The 18,072-nt window shown below is 33.7% G+C and overlaps 4 protein-coding genes across 4 annotated transcripts; 2 read left to right on the forward strand and 2 right to left on the reverse strand.

Annotated features, from left to right (window-relative positions):
* The first annotated feature begins 1,726 nt into the window (after positions 1–1,726).
* Positions 1,727–4,852, forward strand: LOC140826197 (serine/threonine-protein kinase BSK5-like). Its single transcript, XM_073188379.1, has 10 exons — positions 1,727–1,965; positions 2,067–2,278; positions 2,524–2,659; positions 2,856–2,989; positions 3,130–3,235; positions 3,319–3,404; positions 3,641–3,829; positions 3,901–4,065; positions 4,154–4,267; positions 4,446–4,852. Exons 1-10 carry the CDS (start codon positions 1,884–1,886, stop codon positions 4,686–4,688), a joined length of 1,467 nt encoding a protein of 488 aa, XP_073044480.1. The 5' UTR covers positions 1,727–1,883; the 3' UTR covers positions 4,689–4,852.
* A 142-nt stretch (positions 4,853–4,994) lies between these two features.
* On the reverse strand, positions 4,995–6,702 carry LOC140828199 (mitochondrial import inner membrane translocase subunit TIM10-like). Its single transcript, XM_073191180.1, has 5 exons — positions 6,546–6,702; positions 6,378–6,430; positions 6,024–6,062; positions 5,819–5,888; positions 4,995–5,203 (listed from the first exon to the last, which is right to left on the reverse strand). The coding sequence occupies exons 1-5, from the start codon at positions 6,588–6,590 to the stop codon at positions 5,153–5,155; spliced, it is 258 nt and encodes an 85-aa protein (XP_073047281.1). The 5' UTR covers positions 6,591–6,702; the 3' UTR covers positions 4,995–5,152.
* Positions 6,703–7,019: 317 nt separating this feature from the next.
* LOC140826198 (transcription factor MYB1) lies at positions 7,020–9,207 on the reverse strand. Its single transcript, XM_073188381.1, has 2 exons — positions 8,827–9,207; positions 7,020–8,022 (listed from the first exon to the last, which is right to left on the reverse strand). The coding sequence occupies exons 1-2, from the start codon at positions 9,110–9,112 to the stop codon at positions 7,283–7,285; spliced, it is 1,026 nt and encodes a 341-aa protein (XP_073044482.1). The 5' UTR covers positions 9,113–9,207; the 3' UTR covers positions 7,020–7,282.
* A 5,801-nt stretch (positions 9,208–15,008) lies between these two features.
* On the forward strand, positions 15,009–17,857 carry LOC140828201 (laccase-7-like). Its single transcript, XM_073191181.1, has 6 exons — positions 15,009–15,122; positions 15,252–15,403; positions 15,512–15,756; positions 15,845–15,973; positions 16,338–17,297; positions 17,727–17,857. The coding sequence occupies exons 1-6, from the start codon at positions 15,024–15,026 to the stop codon at positions 17,855–17,857; spliced, it is 1,716 nt and encodes a 571-aa protein (XP_073047282.1). The 5' UTR covers positions 15,009–15,023.
* The last annotated feature ends 215 nt before the right edge of the window (positions 17,858–18,072 follow it).

Here is an 18,072-nt window from a genome sequence, read left to right on the forward strand (position 1 = left end):
ATAAGTTTAATAATAATACTAATAGTTGATTGTGTTGATTCATGCAAGCTAAGAATTAAATTTCTCCCAAAAAAAAATGATTATCTTGGAACTGATCTTTCCTTGTAATTATCAATATCTGGAAATAGAATATATTGAAAAGGACATGACAATATTTAGTAAACCGAACCTTGATGATACTTGGATACTTTAATATATTCAATTAATGCGCCATAAATGAAAAGTACGATTAATCAAAGCAGAAACGGTAACAATATGATTTGGTCTCCGTCACAGGATTTCTTGGACTTTGACTTTGTACTGAAAATGACCATTTATTTAAAGAAAACCAGTTCTATATCTGATTCTGATCATATATAAATACATATATATTTAGAAAATTTATAATATTTTTTTTATTCATTATACTACCTTTATTTTCACTTATAAAATTATATAACTAAATTCCTAGCTTATTTCAGTATGATTATGTAATTTGGTAGATACAATACCAGTGGAGCGAAATATTAATTTTAAAGTGAAATTAGAAATTTAACTCTTTTAAATAGAGAGAGAGAGAGAGGGATTTTTTTTAATATATTTATATGAAAAATAAATTCGATTATAGGTAAATTCAAAGTTAGATAATAGATACATTGAAATAAATAAAATATTATTTGAATTATTGCTCGCTTCAGAAGTTGTTGAGGGGATAAAATATATATTTATATTTATATAAAACAAATACATACCAAAGAGTACCGTGCTTGCCAACGACCTCTCGGCTCGCTCAATGATTGAGTCACTGTTTTACTTTGACAATTGTCGTATAATTTAATCTTTATCATATTTATTTATGTCTCTAGGAAAATAAATAAAAAAATTTAAAGAACAAGTGGTTTTCTTAATTTTTGTTCGTAACGAATGACTTCGAATGTAAATACATTTTTATATATTCAAAATGGTTTTTTTTTCACTATTTAAACTTAAAATTATTTTGATCCCTCGATATTGTAAAAACTACCCGAAAAGGGAAGGTTCGATCTTGGGTGTGGGGACAGTGCCCACACCCAAGATCAAGGGTTGAGATTCATATCATGGGAAATAAAAAATTTAAAAAAAAAAAAATTGGGCCAGAAAAAATTCTGGTCTTTGGATGTACCCCTGCAGGCAGTGCCTGCAGAGGTAGGGTGAAATAATCCCCAGAAAAGGTCATTTAATCGGATTATTTCACCCTACCCCTGCAAACAGTGCCTGCAGGGGTACATCAAAATTCTGGCACAATTTTTTTTTTTTTTTAATTTTTTTATTCCCCATTATATGAGTCTCAACCCTTGATCCTGGGTGTGGGCACTACCCCCACACCCAGGATCGAACCTTCCGTTCATTTTCCATTAGTTTTTAACGATAAGTTAACATTTGTGATCAAATGTATTTAAATTTTTTTTTAAGTATTGCAAACAAGAGAGATCAAAACGTTTTTTTGTCCAAAATAGTACGAACGAAATCAAATACACATTCAAAATTTTAATTAAAAATTGAAAGCCAAAAGCAGCAAAAAAGGGTGATGTTATTTTCTATTTATTTACATTTCTTTTTCAGACATAACACCCATTTAAGTGCACTGTTCTCCACACCACGAAAATACATGAAAATCAAAGCATGTTTATAGAGAATTGGATACACATAACAGCTCCGTGATTGGAATATGTACTGGTGCATGCTCTTCAAATGTGAAAAGGTGAAAGCTTTTTGAGGACAAACACTATTTCTCATTTTCTTGGATCCTCAAAAACATAGATCCCATATTTCACTCTTATCCCAATGCTAAATCTTGACATTATTCTACTACTTGTTGAAGGCTGAAAACATCACTCTTTGCTGAACTTTGATCGCCATTTTAAATGGGTGCACGGTGCTCAAAGTTTTCTTTCTGCTGGTGGCATTCTCACCGCAAGCCATCTGTTCTTGAATCCTCTGATCTGGGTTAGTTTATTTTCATGAATATATTTGAATCTTGATCGGTTTTTTACGCGGAATTGTGGGAAAACAGTGTCTTTTTCGCTTGAGATTTCTGGGTTTTGTAGAGAATGGGGAGAAGAATTCTCTGCCCAGCTTCAAAGAGTTCAGCTGGGAGGAGTTGAACACTGCAACAAATGGGTTTTCTCCTGATAACATTGTGTCCGAACATGGAGAGAAGGCTCCTAATGTAGTGTACAAAGGCTTGCTTGAAAATGAACGATGGATTGCAATTAAGCGTTTCAACAAGTCTGCTTGGCCTGATTCTCGCCAATTCATTGTTAGTATATTCTTTTAACATTTTTTTAGTTGCTGTTTTCTTGATTAATCCGTCGGTCAGTGACAGTTCATTCATCTACTCTGTTATGAGTTATTTTCTTTTATATTTGTCTTTTACTTTGGAAAACTTTGCATCTGATAGATTTTTTTTTTATTTTCTAATCAAGATCAAGAACAATTTTTTAGTGAGATATGGGCAATTTTTTTTTTTTTAATATCATAAATTATCTTGGTTGTTTCTCCAAGGACGAGGCTAAGGCAGTGGGGAATCTTAGAAGTGAACGATTGGCAAATCTAATTGGATGTTGCTTCGAAGGGGAGGAGAGATTGCTGGTGGCAGAGTTTATGCCCAATGACACTCTCGCCAAGCACCTGTTTCATTGTGAGCTCGATATCTCATTGCATTTTAAGGCTTAATCCTGCACATTCTTACAGAAGATTTATCATCTGTGGGCTGATTTTTTTCTAGGAAACCAAAAGATGTACATTAGTGGATTTGATTGGTTTTTTCGAGTTGTATGTTTTATTATCTTGGTATCCAAGTGTTCTGATCTATGCTGCTGGTTGAATTGTGATAGGGGAGAACCAGCCAATGAAATGGGCAATGAGGTCGAGGGTGGCATTATATTTAGCGCAAGCCCTTGAGTACTGCAGTAGTAGAGGGCGCGCACTATATCACGATCTCAACGCTTATCGAGTGTTGTTTGATCAGGTGAAAAATGCTTCAGATAATTTTTATTTACCTATTTGTGATGAATATCAGGCGAAAAATGCTTCAGATAATTTTTATTTGCCTATTTGTTGTGCATTTAGTGTTGCCCTTGATTTTTCATCGGGATACTTGTTATTTAGGATGCTAATCCTAGGCTCTCTTGCTTTGGCCTGATGAAGAATAGTAGAGATGGCAAAAGCTACAGCACAAACTTAGCTTTCACACCTCCAGAGTACTTGAGAACCGGTATAGTTACATGTACACGCTTACTTTAAGATTAATACGTTTTTTGCCAACTAAGAAACTTCTGATCTTAAACCATTTTACAGGAAGAGTTACTGCAGAAAGTGTGGTCTATAGTTTCGGAACCATGCTGCTAGATCTTCTAAGTGGCAAGCACATACCTCCAAGCCATGTATGTTTTGTTTCCATCATTTAAAAGAACAAAGGTTCTTCAGAGAATAGGATTTGTCCAATCTTTATTATATTCTTAGACTTTGTTCTTGGAAATCTTTTAGACGACAGAGCCAATTCTTGACTGTATACTTAAAAGTGGAATCCTTTTTTTACTTTTTTTTTTGGATAAACCTCAAGTGGAATCTTTATTCATCAAGCCAGGAATTAATTGTTTCAACTTCTGGCGTCTACTAGGCACTCGATCTGATTCGTGGGAAAAATTTTCTGATGCTGATGGATTCTTGTTTGGAGGGTCACTTTTCTACTGATGATGGAACTGAATTGGTACGATTAGCCACCCGCTGTTTGCAATATGAAGCACGAGAAAGGCCTAATGCAAAGTCTCTCGTGACATCTCTACTCTCTCTTCAGAAAGAAACCGAGGTATGATCAAACAGGTATCAACATTTAGTTTGACTGAATATTAATATTTCAGGTATGAATGTATGAGTCAGGTGCCTTCATATGTTCTGCTGGGAATTCCACAAGGAGACGCGAACCAAGGTGAACCATTGGTGTTAAGTCCTTTGGGTGAAGCATGTTTGAGAAAGGATCTCACTGCCATACATGAGATATTGGACAAAGCCGGATACAAAGACGATGAAGGAATTGCTAACGAGGTATGTATATGTACTGTTTTTTGTCTATTTGCATAAACACCTGATGTTCTGTATCATCACACTGTTATTGATATATTCTTCAATGCAGCTATCTTTTCAAGTGTGGACGAATCAAATGCAGGAGACCTTGAATTCCAAAAAGCTTGGGGATTCTGCTTTTCGAGCTAAGGATTTTACCACTGCCATCGGTTGCTACACACAAGTGAGTTTTGTGCCTGTCTTGTTCTGGAATTAATCAGTTCCAGCTCCATACCACAAATTCTCTTTCCTCTTATTCTATAATTGTCCAGATCCCTATGAGTTGATTTTCCTTTTTTGGACGCACAAATTAGGTGTGCGACTTGAATCATCGATCTAAACAACTATTTTGTTTCTTGCAGTTCATTGATGGTGGGACGATGGTCTCACCAACTGTCTTTGCTCGACGCGGCTTATCTAATTTGATGAGTGAAAAGCCTAATGAAGCTCTGCATGATGCTATGGAAGCACTGGTGGTATCACCAAACTGGCCTACTGCCTTTTACCTTCAAGCAGCTACACTTTTTACGCTTGGGATGGAAAATGATGCGCAAGAATCACTTAAAGAAGCCACAAATTTGGAAACCAAAAGAAACAGAATTTGAAAGTGTATAGTTTTCCCATTTTCTTGATTGCTTCTCACTCATTTTGATTGTCAATCTGCAGATGATTATTTGAAATCGACTGTTTTTAATTTCTGAATTTGTAAAACTTCAGTTTCTTTTTTCTTTGCTTTGCGAGTTAATGCAATGAAAAGTCCACTTCTCTTGATTCTTAAGCCACTCTCACTAGGAATAGATCCATGATTCAGGATGATGGGGAGGGGATCTTACTGGGAAATCTTAATACTTTCAAAAGTTATATGGATCAAATTTTTGATTTTTTCATATAAGAGGAGGCACAAGAGGAAATGAAATAACAATAGTTTTCATTCTATCCATCTTGCCAGTACGTAAATTAATAACTTCCAACTACAATTCTTATTTGTTCAAGTAATTTTGTAACATAATATAAAACCGAGTCAATTCATCTCAACTCAAAAAAATATTTGAGAATAAAAAAATCTCCATTACATAGGAGGTCGATTATTTCCAAGCAGTTGGCCAACCAAGTTAGTCACCTGCAGTGAACATGTGAAACCAATCAAGAAACAATGTATGTAGCATAGGTCAGAAGAAACTCAAAATGCATACAAAATGACCTCATGATTCAATCAGATATGTTAGCAACATTATAAAATTAAGAGCGTCATGTGGCATTACGTTGACATGCAAACAAAAACTGCCTTTCGTAATCGATCCAATGACAACCACCCTGTGTTAAAAATCTTACTTCTCGTTCACATAAAGCAATACTTCCTCCTTAAATTTTATAATTTTTATCACACCTCTAGATATTGGCATTGTTTAAATTGCTATAGATTCAATATTAAATTAAAAATAGATCAAATACAATGTCCACAATAATTAGTCTTTTTACCATACCATGATATATAAAACGAAAGTCAATCCCTATCGGTTAAGATTTTTCTCATTTACTCCTATAAGGAAAGGCTGGCACCGTCTATATCACATCGCATTCTTCACAACCTCATGCATCAAGAATCTTTCAAAAGATTACGGTCATCCATTCCATAAGAGCTTATAATGAACTATAGAGTGAACTACACATATTCTTGTACACCGCTCAGGCAAATTTTTCAAATAAATCTGAGGCTAGAAAGCGGATCAATCACCTGCCAATACTTTGAAACACAACGATCAATGCAACTATTTTCGCCCATGTTTAGCTCAGAATCCTTATACCTGAAAATGTATGCAACATACTCCCACTAAGTAGAGAGAAGAAATTGTTGAAATCTAATCATATTTCCTGATCTACACAACTCAATAAATCTAACATAATTTCAATAGGAAAGATTGGGCATCTGAAAGACATACTTGTTCTCAACGCATTTATTGAAACATGTGTGTGTAAGCCTGAATACAAAAGAAATATGTCATCATATAAACATGTCCATAAAGGCGCATAAGACTAAACAAAAATGACACGCAACATCTATAACTCTTGCACCACATTTCATCATCCAGCAAGCCGCTAGCTCAGATGACAGATCGCGGACTAAAAATTCAAAAATGCATTACAGAGAAGCTTTATATCAGTAGAGCAGGAACTATATAAATACATAACATCGGCTAATAATAACACAAAGTTGATCGCAAACACCACAATACCAATAACCCAAGATTAGCCTGTGGGGCATCTTCACAAACACAAAAAGCGAAATTACCTACTTATTAAACATTTCCACCCTGTACTCCATCTCCTTTTCCATCATCCCAATTATCTAAACAAATAGATACGCAAAAACAATGTTAAAATCCCAATATATGAGAGCCCATAACATAAAACCCGATTGAATCCGCGAGCGTAAGATAAACAAAAGAATAAAAGAGATATACCTGCTCTCTCTCAATAGCAGACGGACCGGTGTTGTTCGGAGCCATTAGATCTGAAGAGGAAAAATTGAAGCACAAGAAGAAGGTTGTACTTAAACCCTCAGCCCCAAAATAGGTTTATATTTGAGACTTCAGTGGGGTCCAGCTCGAGCGAGCGAGGTCCATTTCGTTTTAATTGTTAATATGAGCAAATTATTATTAAACATATTTAACGAAATGAACAAAAAATTAATATAACGGAAACAAAATTCTTAATGCATGTTTATTTATTTATAATTATAATGCCATTAAGAATATTTCCGAAATGAAGATTAAAAACAAAAACTAGAGAAATATTGTTAGAATACTAATAATTTTCTAACTAGAAAAATATTTCTGAAATTTGTTTTGCTGCTATATTGATCGATCAATGATGATGCTGATTCATTCTTCTTTCTTGATCCTTAATGGTTGCAAGAAACTCTCAAGTCGATTGCGAAATACTAAAACTAAATCATATAAATTAGCACACAAAGATGGACTACAGCAGTACTTGATTTCGATAAATTTACAAGCCCCGAAAAGTTGCTCCCAATTTCTCGTCAATATCTGTATATTGATAAGCTACATGATACGAATCAGTAACTATAATCTAAAATACAGAATTGGGTTCAAAAGAGCATGGCCACTACACAATCTTGTGCAGACGATTAGGATCTTATAAACAACAAAATCTCAGGAGCAGCTACCACGGCTGCAAGTCAACCGTTGACAACTTCGTCCATCGTTTTCACGGTGCTGCTTTCCAGCCCGCTTTTACGCCAGGCAACATTACTTATATCTGCTGCTAATGATGCTAGTTCGTGCCTTGTGAAGCATGGAGATGACTCTGTATAATCGATGAATTCCGGGCCCAACAATGAACTTACCTTAGTAACTGCCCCGCTTGGACTTTCACAACAACCATGGCCACATCGGTGAGGGACCAATTGATCACCATAAGCACCCTCAAACAATTTACAGACGCTGATGTCTGGTTTTGAGGCTCGGTTCAAATGCTCTGAATTTTCTAGGCTGTCAAATAGATTATAGACACTAAATGCACTGATGCGAGGAACTGGGCGGAATAGAGTAGGAGGGATTAAAGATTTCTCGATGAGTTGGGCAGATTCTGGTGGATCCTTCTCCAATCTGTGGAAGCTAGCATCTATTTGTTCTTGAGGGATAACGTCTTTATCTTCATTTGAGATGAAAAAGTTGGTGTCGTCACATGATGGTGTTTCTTCAGATGATGATGCCTTTGATTTTTCAAAACTAGAATCTTCAACCATGTTGCTGGGTTCCAATTTAGGCTTCACAAGATCCATGCACCGCCGCTTCAGTGTAGAATTCCAGTGGTTCTTGATAGCATTATCAGTTCTCCCGGGTAAAAGCCTCGCTATTGAAGCCCATTTATTTCCATGGATGGTATGGGCCTGCAGTATGATGCGATCTTCTTCATCTGCAGGAATTGGAGGTCTCAACAGCCATTAATAATACAATAAGATTTCAAAGATAACAATTGGCAGAACCCATAAACACGAAGAGATGATAATTAAGATGCATGTCATAAAACACAGATCAGAAACATAATTTATTAAGAACCATTCATGCCAGAAGCATACAAAGCTATCATGCACCACATCGCCACAAGAAATATTGCCGATATTGAAAGAAACAGAGAACAATTCAAGGAAGGGATATGCTAGTATCAAGCAACATTTGTGTTTTAAACATGTGTCCAACTTTGAAAGAAGAGGGGTTATCTAGTCTATAACTTGTAGATTGAAATGACTAGCTACGATGAAGCATTGGTGAATCAAAGAGTATGGTAAGCTACATTTTCCTGCAACTTTAATGGCACAAACATTTGAATACTGAAGAAGCAATGCACGAAGCAAACGAAACAATTTAAAAAAACGCCCAGCAGGCCGCAATAATTCGACTTGCAATCCAGGAATTTACGCTTGCAACTATGATGAATTGCAAATATCAGAAAAACATTGATTATTAAATGCAGTATCCAATCTTGATTCTTGCCAAAAACACATATTGTGATAGTAACTAATATAACACAATTCAGAAAGATACGAAGCCTCAGAGAGGGGAGAGCTGCCAAAACGCAGAAAAGTATCATTGTTTTTCCTTCTGCAAATAAAGCTTCATATGTCCCCCAATGTTTGTGTCGATGAAAATTAAAACCTAAAAACTCCAACGTCAAGCCAAAAGAAAATAAAAAAATACAAATCTTGCCGTCTGGAATTACCCGTGAACGGCTTGCGTTTAACGGCTGGGTCAAGCTGATTGCACCACCGGAGGCGGCAGGACTTTCCCGATCGTCCCGATATTCCTCGGGCGATAAGACTCCAATTTCTAGCCCCGAAATTACTCACAAGCTGACTCAGCTTCGTGTCCTCATCTTGCGACCACGGTCCTTTTACTCGGTCCAGCGATCTCTTGCCGACTCTTCCGCCGTCGTCGGGCATTGCCGCGTCATCTTCCTCGCCGGAGACGACGGTCACTTCGACACCTTCGTGCTCATCATTTTCCATTTTACTGGAATCGTGAGCTGTTTAATAATTTATTCCATTATTTTCGGGCGAAAATTGTACTTACCGGTACCCGCCATGAGACGGAGCAGACTATCAATTCTAGGGTTCCGCAGCCTATTAATGAAATGGGTTGGGCCTGTCCATTTGGCCCAAAATCTAGTATATTTAAACAAAATCCATTATTTTATCCTTGGCCCAATGTATGAACTTTTGGCAATTTTAATCTATATTTATTATTTTCATGATGATAAATTTATTCGGTTGATAATAAAAAAATTAATAGAAATATGTTTTTAAATTGATAATATCATGTGTTTGATTATCACGAAGAAAAGGTAGCAGTTGTATTGACTCTGTGGTTTTTCTTTTTTAAAAATTATAAATCTATTCATTTCTATTTACTTTTTTTCAAGAGATATTTTTATTGATAATAGCTAGGCTAGATAATCTGACCTATGTTAACAATAATCAAAATACTTTTATTTGAAAAAAACAAACGAAACTTAAAAAAATCAATTATCCTTAGTGATCAACTCAGACCGAACCGAACCCAAAACTTACGGTTCAGTTTGGTTTGATTCACTATTTAGTAAAATCCGATAAATAAAACAACAAAACATGTTGTCAGATATCTATTAAAAGGACGCGTCGAGAATCGATTGTGGATACTTGTTAGTACTATTTAAATTCCATATATAGAAATCGCCAAAAGATAGCATATTTAATTAATATTGTCATTTATTTTATGGAATGTGATCTTAGGAAGACTAAGCTAATGATTCTGCGTGTGGTGACCAATAACATGCATGCCATCCACCTAAATGTCAAGAATAATAATTTATTATTCAACATTATGCAGCCTTCACTCGACTAATTTTATTTTGATAACTATGAATGTTTATTTTTAATGACGACATGTATTATAATGTACAATATGGTTTTCGAGGATGAGCGTGACTTGGGTACATCAATCCAAGATGTGATAAAGTACCAACTACGAATTTGGAAATGATCATGGATCAAAATATAAGATTTCAATCATTTCTTGCTCGATATATTAAAAAAAAAAGAAAAGGATATAGATGCTCACTTTGTACTATGAGATGTATTAATCGACCATTTATGATATTTATATAGTAATTCAGTTATTTAAAACTTGTATATTTGTGTTTTATTTATATTTTATAAGCATTAATTTAATATTTGTTGTATGTTAGTGATTTATCTTCATATTAGATTATTTTGTGTGATTGTAATTTTTTTGAATAGTTAATTAATTAATTCAATTAAGTAATAATATTACGTATTTAAAATAATAATAATTATTATTTAAACTAATTCTTAAAATAGATTTTGTTATTTTTTTAATGAATATCAATATAAAAATTATTTAGATATTGTTGATATTTTAATTATTGTGTTTTTTTAAAAAAAGGAATAAATTATGATAAGATCTGGGGATAATCTTTGAGCTACAATAGCTCGCTTTTTGAAATATTGAACACAAGCGAGTTAAAGCGAGTTTGATTTTCAAACCAAGATGACACTCAAAATAACCATTTGTAGAAACCGAATAAATATTTTGGTAAAATATTTAAAAGATATACAAGTTGAATGTGAAATTATTTTTGGTGAAATATTTTATCAAACATTTAGTATGCAATATTTTGGTATTTGAAATACACATAAAATGCTTCAACAATTCATCTTAAAAATAGTAGTAAGTAAATAGTTGCAATAAATAAATAGACATGAATATGTTTATGGATTTTCGGATTTTAATAACTCCTACATCATAATTTTTTCCTCTTGAGAAGGATCCATTAGAAGACTTTGATTTATACAACTCCTTCTAAAACTCATTTCAACTTGTGACTTATCTCTTGATTGTAGTTCGCAACATCACAATCCGTATAATGTTAATGTCTCTTATATCAAATCTACAAACACAAGTTTTAATATCTTTATGTGAAGACCCACTCAACTAAATTTGAAGCCCAGCTTTCATTTATGTGAGTTCTTGCGTGTGAGGATTTAATCCATTACAGTGTGTATATTTCTTAAATGTGTCCTCACACTTGGATTTGCTCTTATTATAACATATTTCTTTATGTAAGCTGCTTACACTTTGAATCCACTTCCAAATCTTGTATTTATTCTTCAAGATGTTGGATTTATAGATTCAAGAATAATATCTATGTTAGACACAAGAATATGACCGTTTGAAAGTTTTTATATAGTTTCTGATATTGAAACAATTATTTCTGCCTTACTGACCACTTTTTCCGACCCTAACTCTTTTGAGGTCCGCTATCAGTTGGGCTCGTTAGCTAAACTGAACCAAAACAATGAGGTCTGCTGATTTGTTTTTATATATATGTACAAGACTAGTATATTCATTTTCATTTATCATTATATTACGCTCCGATTCAGACTTTGGCTTTTGAAGGTGATTTGTAGATCACCGTCTTTGTTTTATAATGCATACTGAATCATTCTATTTGGATAACTGTGCTGATCAGGCATATCAAAACACCGCAACTGCTCATGCCCAAATGATCCTTGCTGATAAGCCAAACTGATGAGCTTTACTGTCATCAATTTGCCTAGATAACAACCGATTTAGCTCAATTGACGTGAAAACTACTAGTGCCAAATTTGGTTTTCTATTCAGTAGTTTTAGTGACTGGTCATTCGCATCACCGAACTATAAGATAATATTGAAACACTACAGTTCGTCATAATTTCAGTTTGGCTAAATTTGAGTTCTAACTTCCATCTTGAGTTAGCAACGTCACACTTGAGTAAATAGGTTAGAAACACTATAAAAGTTTTTCTTTTAATCATCAAAATCAATATTTCTTTTAATCATCAAAATCAATATTGCGAGAGTTTTTGATCCAACAAAATAGTTGTTGTGAATAAAATAATAGAAAATATTCCTATAATATTCTTTTTAGTGTAAAGTTTGAATTTGATATATTGACGATACATTTTGTATTTGGTATATGAATTACATTATCTGAAATTAATATTATATCATGATATCTTAATGAGTTGAAAATGACCTTATATCCTTATTTACTCTGCACTATACGCTTGTGCTCGAAAATTACAGTTGGCCCAAAACAATAATGATTGCATTTAGATTTGAAACGAGGTAATGTATTTGAGAATGATTTAAAAATTGAATTTCAGTTCCTTAATTTTGAAATTAACTTGAATTTACTCTTTCAAACAAGTCAATGAATTATAATTCATAAATCTGAAATCAATTGTTCGAATCCTCAATCCAAATATAACATAAGTCGAGAAAATTTGGATAATTTGAAAAGAGTACTCGAATTTCTTACCGGCCATTTATGAGTAGGTCTCATGTGAGACCGTCTCACGGATCTCAATCTGTGAGACGGGTCAGCCCTACCCATATTCATCATAAAAAGTAATACTCTTAGCATAAAAAATAATACTTTTTCATGGATTACTCAAATAAAGATCCGTCTCACAAAATATGACCCGTGAGACCGTCTCACACAAGTTTTTCCCTTTGAATAAATAATTATACACAGTATTTCTTATCTGAATTTAATTTGCTTGACACCAGAGCATAGATTATAGATGCGCAGACACCCTCACACGTATTGTGCGTATCCAAATTAACTAGTTTTTCGTGTGTGTGTGTGTGTGTCTATATATATATATAATAATATATATATATATATATATATATATATATATATATATATATATATATATATATAGATATAGATATATATAAACACACACACACACACACATATACATATACATATGTATACCACATGAAGTCTAAATGCGTGTGGAAATAATTTCTAATTAGTTCATTAATGCAGGGTATATATATTGAAGCCAAACAACGTCGTTATAACTTGAATGTGGTCCATTTTTTTGAATATTAATGATTATTGACGCTTTAAATAAATGGTCGATTGATCCATTAATAACACGCAACAAGTTACAAAAATAATATTAATTATTGACATCGTTATAACTCGAATGTGGTCCATTTTTCGAATATTAATGATTAACGACGCTTTAAATAAATGGTCGATTAATCAATTAATAACACGCATTAAGTTAGAATAATAATATCAATTATTGAATTAAATCAGATATAATCCAATCACAAAAAATTCTAGTGCTGAGAGAGGAATTATAATATGCAGCAAATAAACTGTGTGTGGAACACAAGCCACATTTAAATATTTTTGCATAATTTAGTTATTAAGACTAAGGACTGTCTAACTAATTTGATATCACAGCAGGGAAATTTCGAATATAAAAATATATACTGCCGATTGCCTCAGGCTTTTCAAATGAATATATTATTCATAATTAAAATTGTAATTTAGAATGTTGAAGATTTTGATGTTGACCGTGGAATTCTTAACTTACTTCTCAAGTTCTTATCTGTGATATTACTTGCTATACCTTACTGGTATAATATTACATAAATCTATGAGCGTGGCGATTTTTTTTCTGTGGGTTAGATGAGATAATGTTTTGGTTCAGTAATTAATTAAACTTTGGTCTTAATATAATGAATAAGTTTATTTTTGGCATTTTTAGTCCGATTTTTGCTGGAGTGCTTACTTGGTGTAGGTATGAATATATTACGAGACATATGCATAATGCTGGAAACTAGCTACTCACTTATCCGGCTGAACTCGAGAGTACTGCATAAACCCTCTCGCACTTTAAAAAAAGAACTTAATCGAACAAGAAATGGACTACCAAATAATTTTGGTGGAATCATAACGCTACATTCAGAATATAATATTGTCTGATGAGTAAGTTATTATTACTAATATTAGCGAAAATAACTATTTTATTTACCAACTTGTTAAATTTTGAATTTTGGTCGATTAAATGTTCAAAGTTTGGTTTTGATATATTAATTTTTAATTTCGACTATTTTAATCTTACCGCTCACATGACGCAAGATACATCAACAATTTTTGGTGTCGATACATCAATTCATAGTATCAAATCATTATTTTTTGACGTCATATCAGTAATTTTCTATGTCACATCAATTCAAGACACCAAAACCAAACTTATAATATTTAGTTGATAAAAATCTAAAATGAGACAAGTCAGTGGACCGATAAAATAATTTATTTTTGATATTATTATTATTTTGGAGACTTGGATACATACGAGGTGACATAGTTTTTATGGGATCACTATCGTACTTATAATGGCAGCAATGATCTCCACTACCATTCACTACTATTTGTGATTGTAGATACGGCATATGATCGAATCATATATTAATATATATATATATATATATATATATATATATATATATATATATATATATATATATATATATATATATATATATATATATATATATATATATATATATATATTATATGATATATGATATGGGTGTGTGTGAGAGAGAGAGAGAGTGGGTGATCACTAATTACTTAAGAAAACAATTGAACAAAGAAAAATCGAAACCTAAAAATCTTAAAACATAGATATGTTTCAAGAAACAAGCATCTGCACGACGCGCGTTGCAAAGATTATGACAATATTTTTTATATATAATATATATTTTCTTTGACTATATGTCAATGAAGTTTCCCTAACTTCCAATTTTTCAATTTGCTAGCTCGCTAATAATAATTATCAGGCAATACATGCTGTTAACAAGGACTCTTTCCCGCTATCGTACGTGGGAATTTCTCAACTTAATATTATACTATTACATCGTATGGAACGCAAGCTCACTAAAAATATTACTTTAAATATTATAGAAATTCGAGTTTGGTGAAGTTTTTCATATAAATAAGAGGGTTTTCTTCTTCAATTCTGCATTCAAATATATCGTCTAATTAAAACTTCTTTTTCCCTTCCAATGGCGGCACGTTCTGTGTTGTTTTTGGCTTGCGTTTTGGCGGTTTTGACCTGTTCATTGTCGTTTGCATTGGCTGCCATTGTAGAGCAGTCATTCAATGTAAACCTCAATACTTAAAAGCAGCTTACGGCTTTTTGTTTTTTCTTGGTTTTTACATAAAATGCAGATGCCCATGAGGGTTCGGCTTTTTCTTGCAAAAATATTAAGGATTTTTATGGATTATTGTAGGTACAAAATCTTACGCTGAACCGACTATGTAGAAGCGAAGTAATAACTGCAGTGAATGGGACTCTTCCCGGGCCAACTCTCAATGTAAACGAGGGTGACACCCTTATTGTTCATGTTTTTAACAAGTCGCCATACGACCTATCAATCCACTGGTAAGTCGTAAAAATTATTTAAAATTATCAATATATATCCACATGCATTTACGTCGTAGCAAATTATTTTTAATCTTACTTGGAAAAACATTGTTGATGTGATCGTAGGCATGGGATTTTCCAGATACTGAGTGGCTGGTCCGACGGGCCAGAATACGCAACACAGTGCCCGATCCGACCCGGGCAAAACTACACGTACCGATTCAACGTTACGGGGCAGGAGGGAACCCTTTGGTGGCATGCCCACGTAAAATGGATCCGAGCCACGGTATATGGAGGCTTAATCATCCGGCCTAGATTTGGTCATTCATATCCATTCCCCAATCCAGCTGGGGAATTCCCAATCATCCTAGGTAAGTACAAATACATTGTCAGTGTAATTTGTCAGGTGATTATTTTTAAAGAATAAAATTATATAAATCTAAAAAATTTGAATTGCAGGAGAATGGTGGAATGCTAATATTATTGATGTGGAGAACCAAGCCCTGGCCACGGGAGCTACGTCAAACAATTCCGATGCGTTTACCATTAACGGCCAACCAGGAGATCTTTTTCCATGTTCTTCTAATCGTGAGTACATTATATTTGGATTCTCATCAAGAAAATTTCTAGACCAAAATGCAGCTAGATGTTAAACCATGTAAAAAAATTGTGGTTAAGCCAACGTTATATAAGCTCGAGCTTTCGGGAATATAATTTCTCAAAGACATACTGTCGAATATCAAAAGTCTAATTTGGTGTGCAAAACTCCACATGTTTTATTACATTTGATGTCTCAAGTACTTGTTTTCACATTTCTAAAGTTCAATACCCAATCAACATGCACGCAAACATCTTCCTAGCTCGTTTATATTTTCTAGTCTCTAATTTGCATTAATATTACAGTGTAATTTAATAGAGTAATGATTTTTAACTTGATGAAGTGTTTTTTTAGAAACATATAAGTTAAATGTGGAGCAAGGAAAGACCTATCTCCTCCGAATAATCAACGCTGCACTCAATAACCAGCTATTTTTCAAGATAGCCAACCACAACCTAACGGTAGTGGGACTCGATGCTTCGTACACGAATCACTACGTCACCGATGTGGTGGTGTTGGCTCCAGGCCAGACAGCCGATGTTCTTCTCACTGCAAATCAGGCACCGGGGAGGTATTACATGGCCTCCACTCCATATTTTTCAGCAGGTCCTGGTATTCCATTTGATAACACTACCGCAACCGGCATTATAGTGTACGCGGGATCAACGCAATCAACCCCGATAAGGCCGGTTCTACCATTATTCAACGACACCCAGACTGCCCACAAGTTTTACACTAACATAAATGGACTTGTTTCATCCCCGTTTCGTCCCGCAGTCCCTCTCACAGTCAACGAATCTATGTTCATAACTTTCGGGCTGGGACTCTCAGCTTGCGATGCCCCCGGAAATGGAACTTGTGCGGGGCCATTCGGCCTGAAATTCGCAGCGAGCATGAACAATGCCTCGTTTCAGTTTGTCACCCGCCTATCAATGTTGGAAGCATTTTTCAGAAATGTTAGCGGGATATACACCACAGATTTCCCTAATAATCCACCATTTCGGTTCGATTACACTAATTCGAGTGTCAGTTTCAATCAGACGCTTTTGTTTACCACAAAATCAACGAAGGTGAAGCAAGTGAAGTTCAATTCTGTGATTGAGATTGTGTTGCAGAATACAGCTTTGATTGTCACGGAAAATCACCCGTTACACTTGCATGGGTTCAATTTCTTCGTGCTGGCTCAAGGGTTTGGTAACTATAATCCCACGATCGACAGAAGAAAATTCAACCTTGTCAATCCTTTAGAACGGAACACCATTGCCGTGCCTGCTGGAGGATGGGCTGTCATTCGATTCCGTGCAAATAATCCAGGTGATAAAAAATATCACATCAACTTTTATTAAATATATTTTATAAAAATCTACACATTCTTCAATGACCAACGTAGTATGCATTTTTTGCATGAAACGATTTAGTTTTTCTTTTATAGCTTATTGGGAAAATAGCAATTTTCATTCTTATATTTATCTCTTTTCATATTTGATTATGCATGTAGCTAGTAAAATTAAGTTTTATCCCTTTTTGGAAAATTTAGCTCTTTTTATTTTTTGTTGATAGAGCATTGCATATGTAAGCGCTATGTCGGCGTTACATCAACACCACATTAGAAAATTAAAAGACAAAGATCAAAGTTTAAGACTGAAATTTAACAAAATAGATTATTAATGTCACAAATATACAAATATACATTATTATAGTCACAAGTTTTCTCTATCTTATTTTATGTTTAAATGATTTCAGGAGTGTGGATGTTTCATTGTCATTTGGATGCGCACTTGCCATGGGGTTTAGCCACAGCTTTCGTTGTTGAGAATGGGCCGACTAAAGCAACAACTCTACCTCCACCTCCTTCAGATTTTCCCAAATGTTAATTGTGTATTAATTCGCCGCTTATATATATATATATATATATATATATATATATATATATATATATATATATATATATATATATATATATATATATATATATATATATATATATATATATATATATATATATATATATATATCCGATTTCAATTCTATTTATTTTCATTTATTAAATGTATATTGAAAATGTATTTCCCCGATGTAATTTTTTCTT

Source organism: Primulina eburnea, chromosome 3, assembly GCF_022965805.1.
Source record: "Primulina eburnea isolate SZY01 chromosome 3, ASM2296580v1, whole genome shotgun sequence".
Lineage (NCBI taxonomy): Eukaryota > Viridiplantae > Streptophyta > Magnoliopsida > Lamiales > Gesneriaceae > Primulina > Primulina eburnea.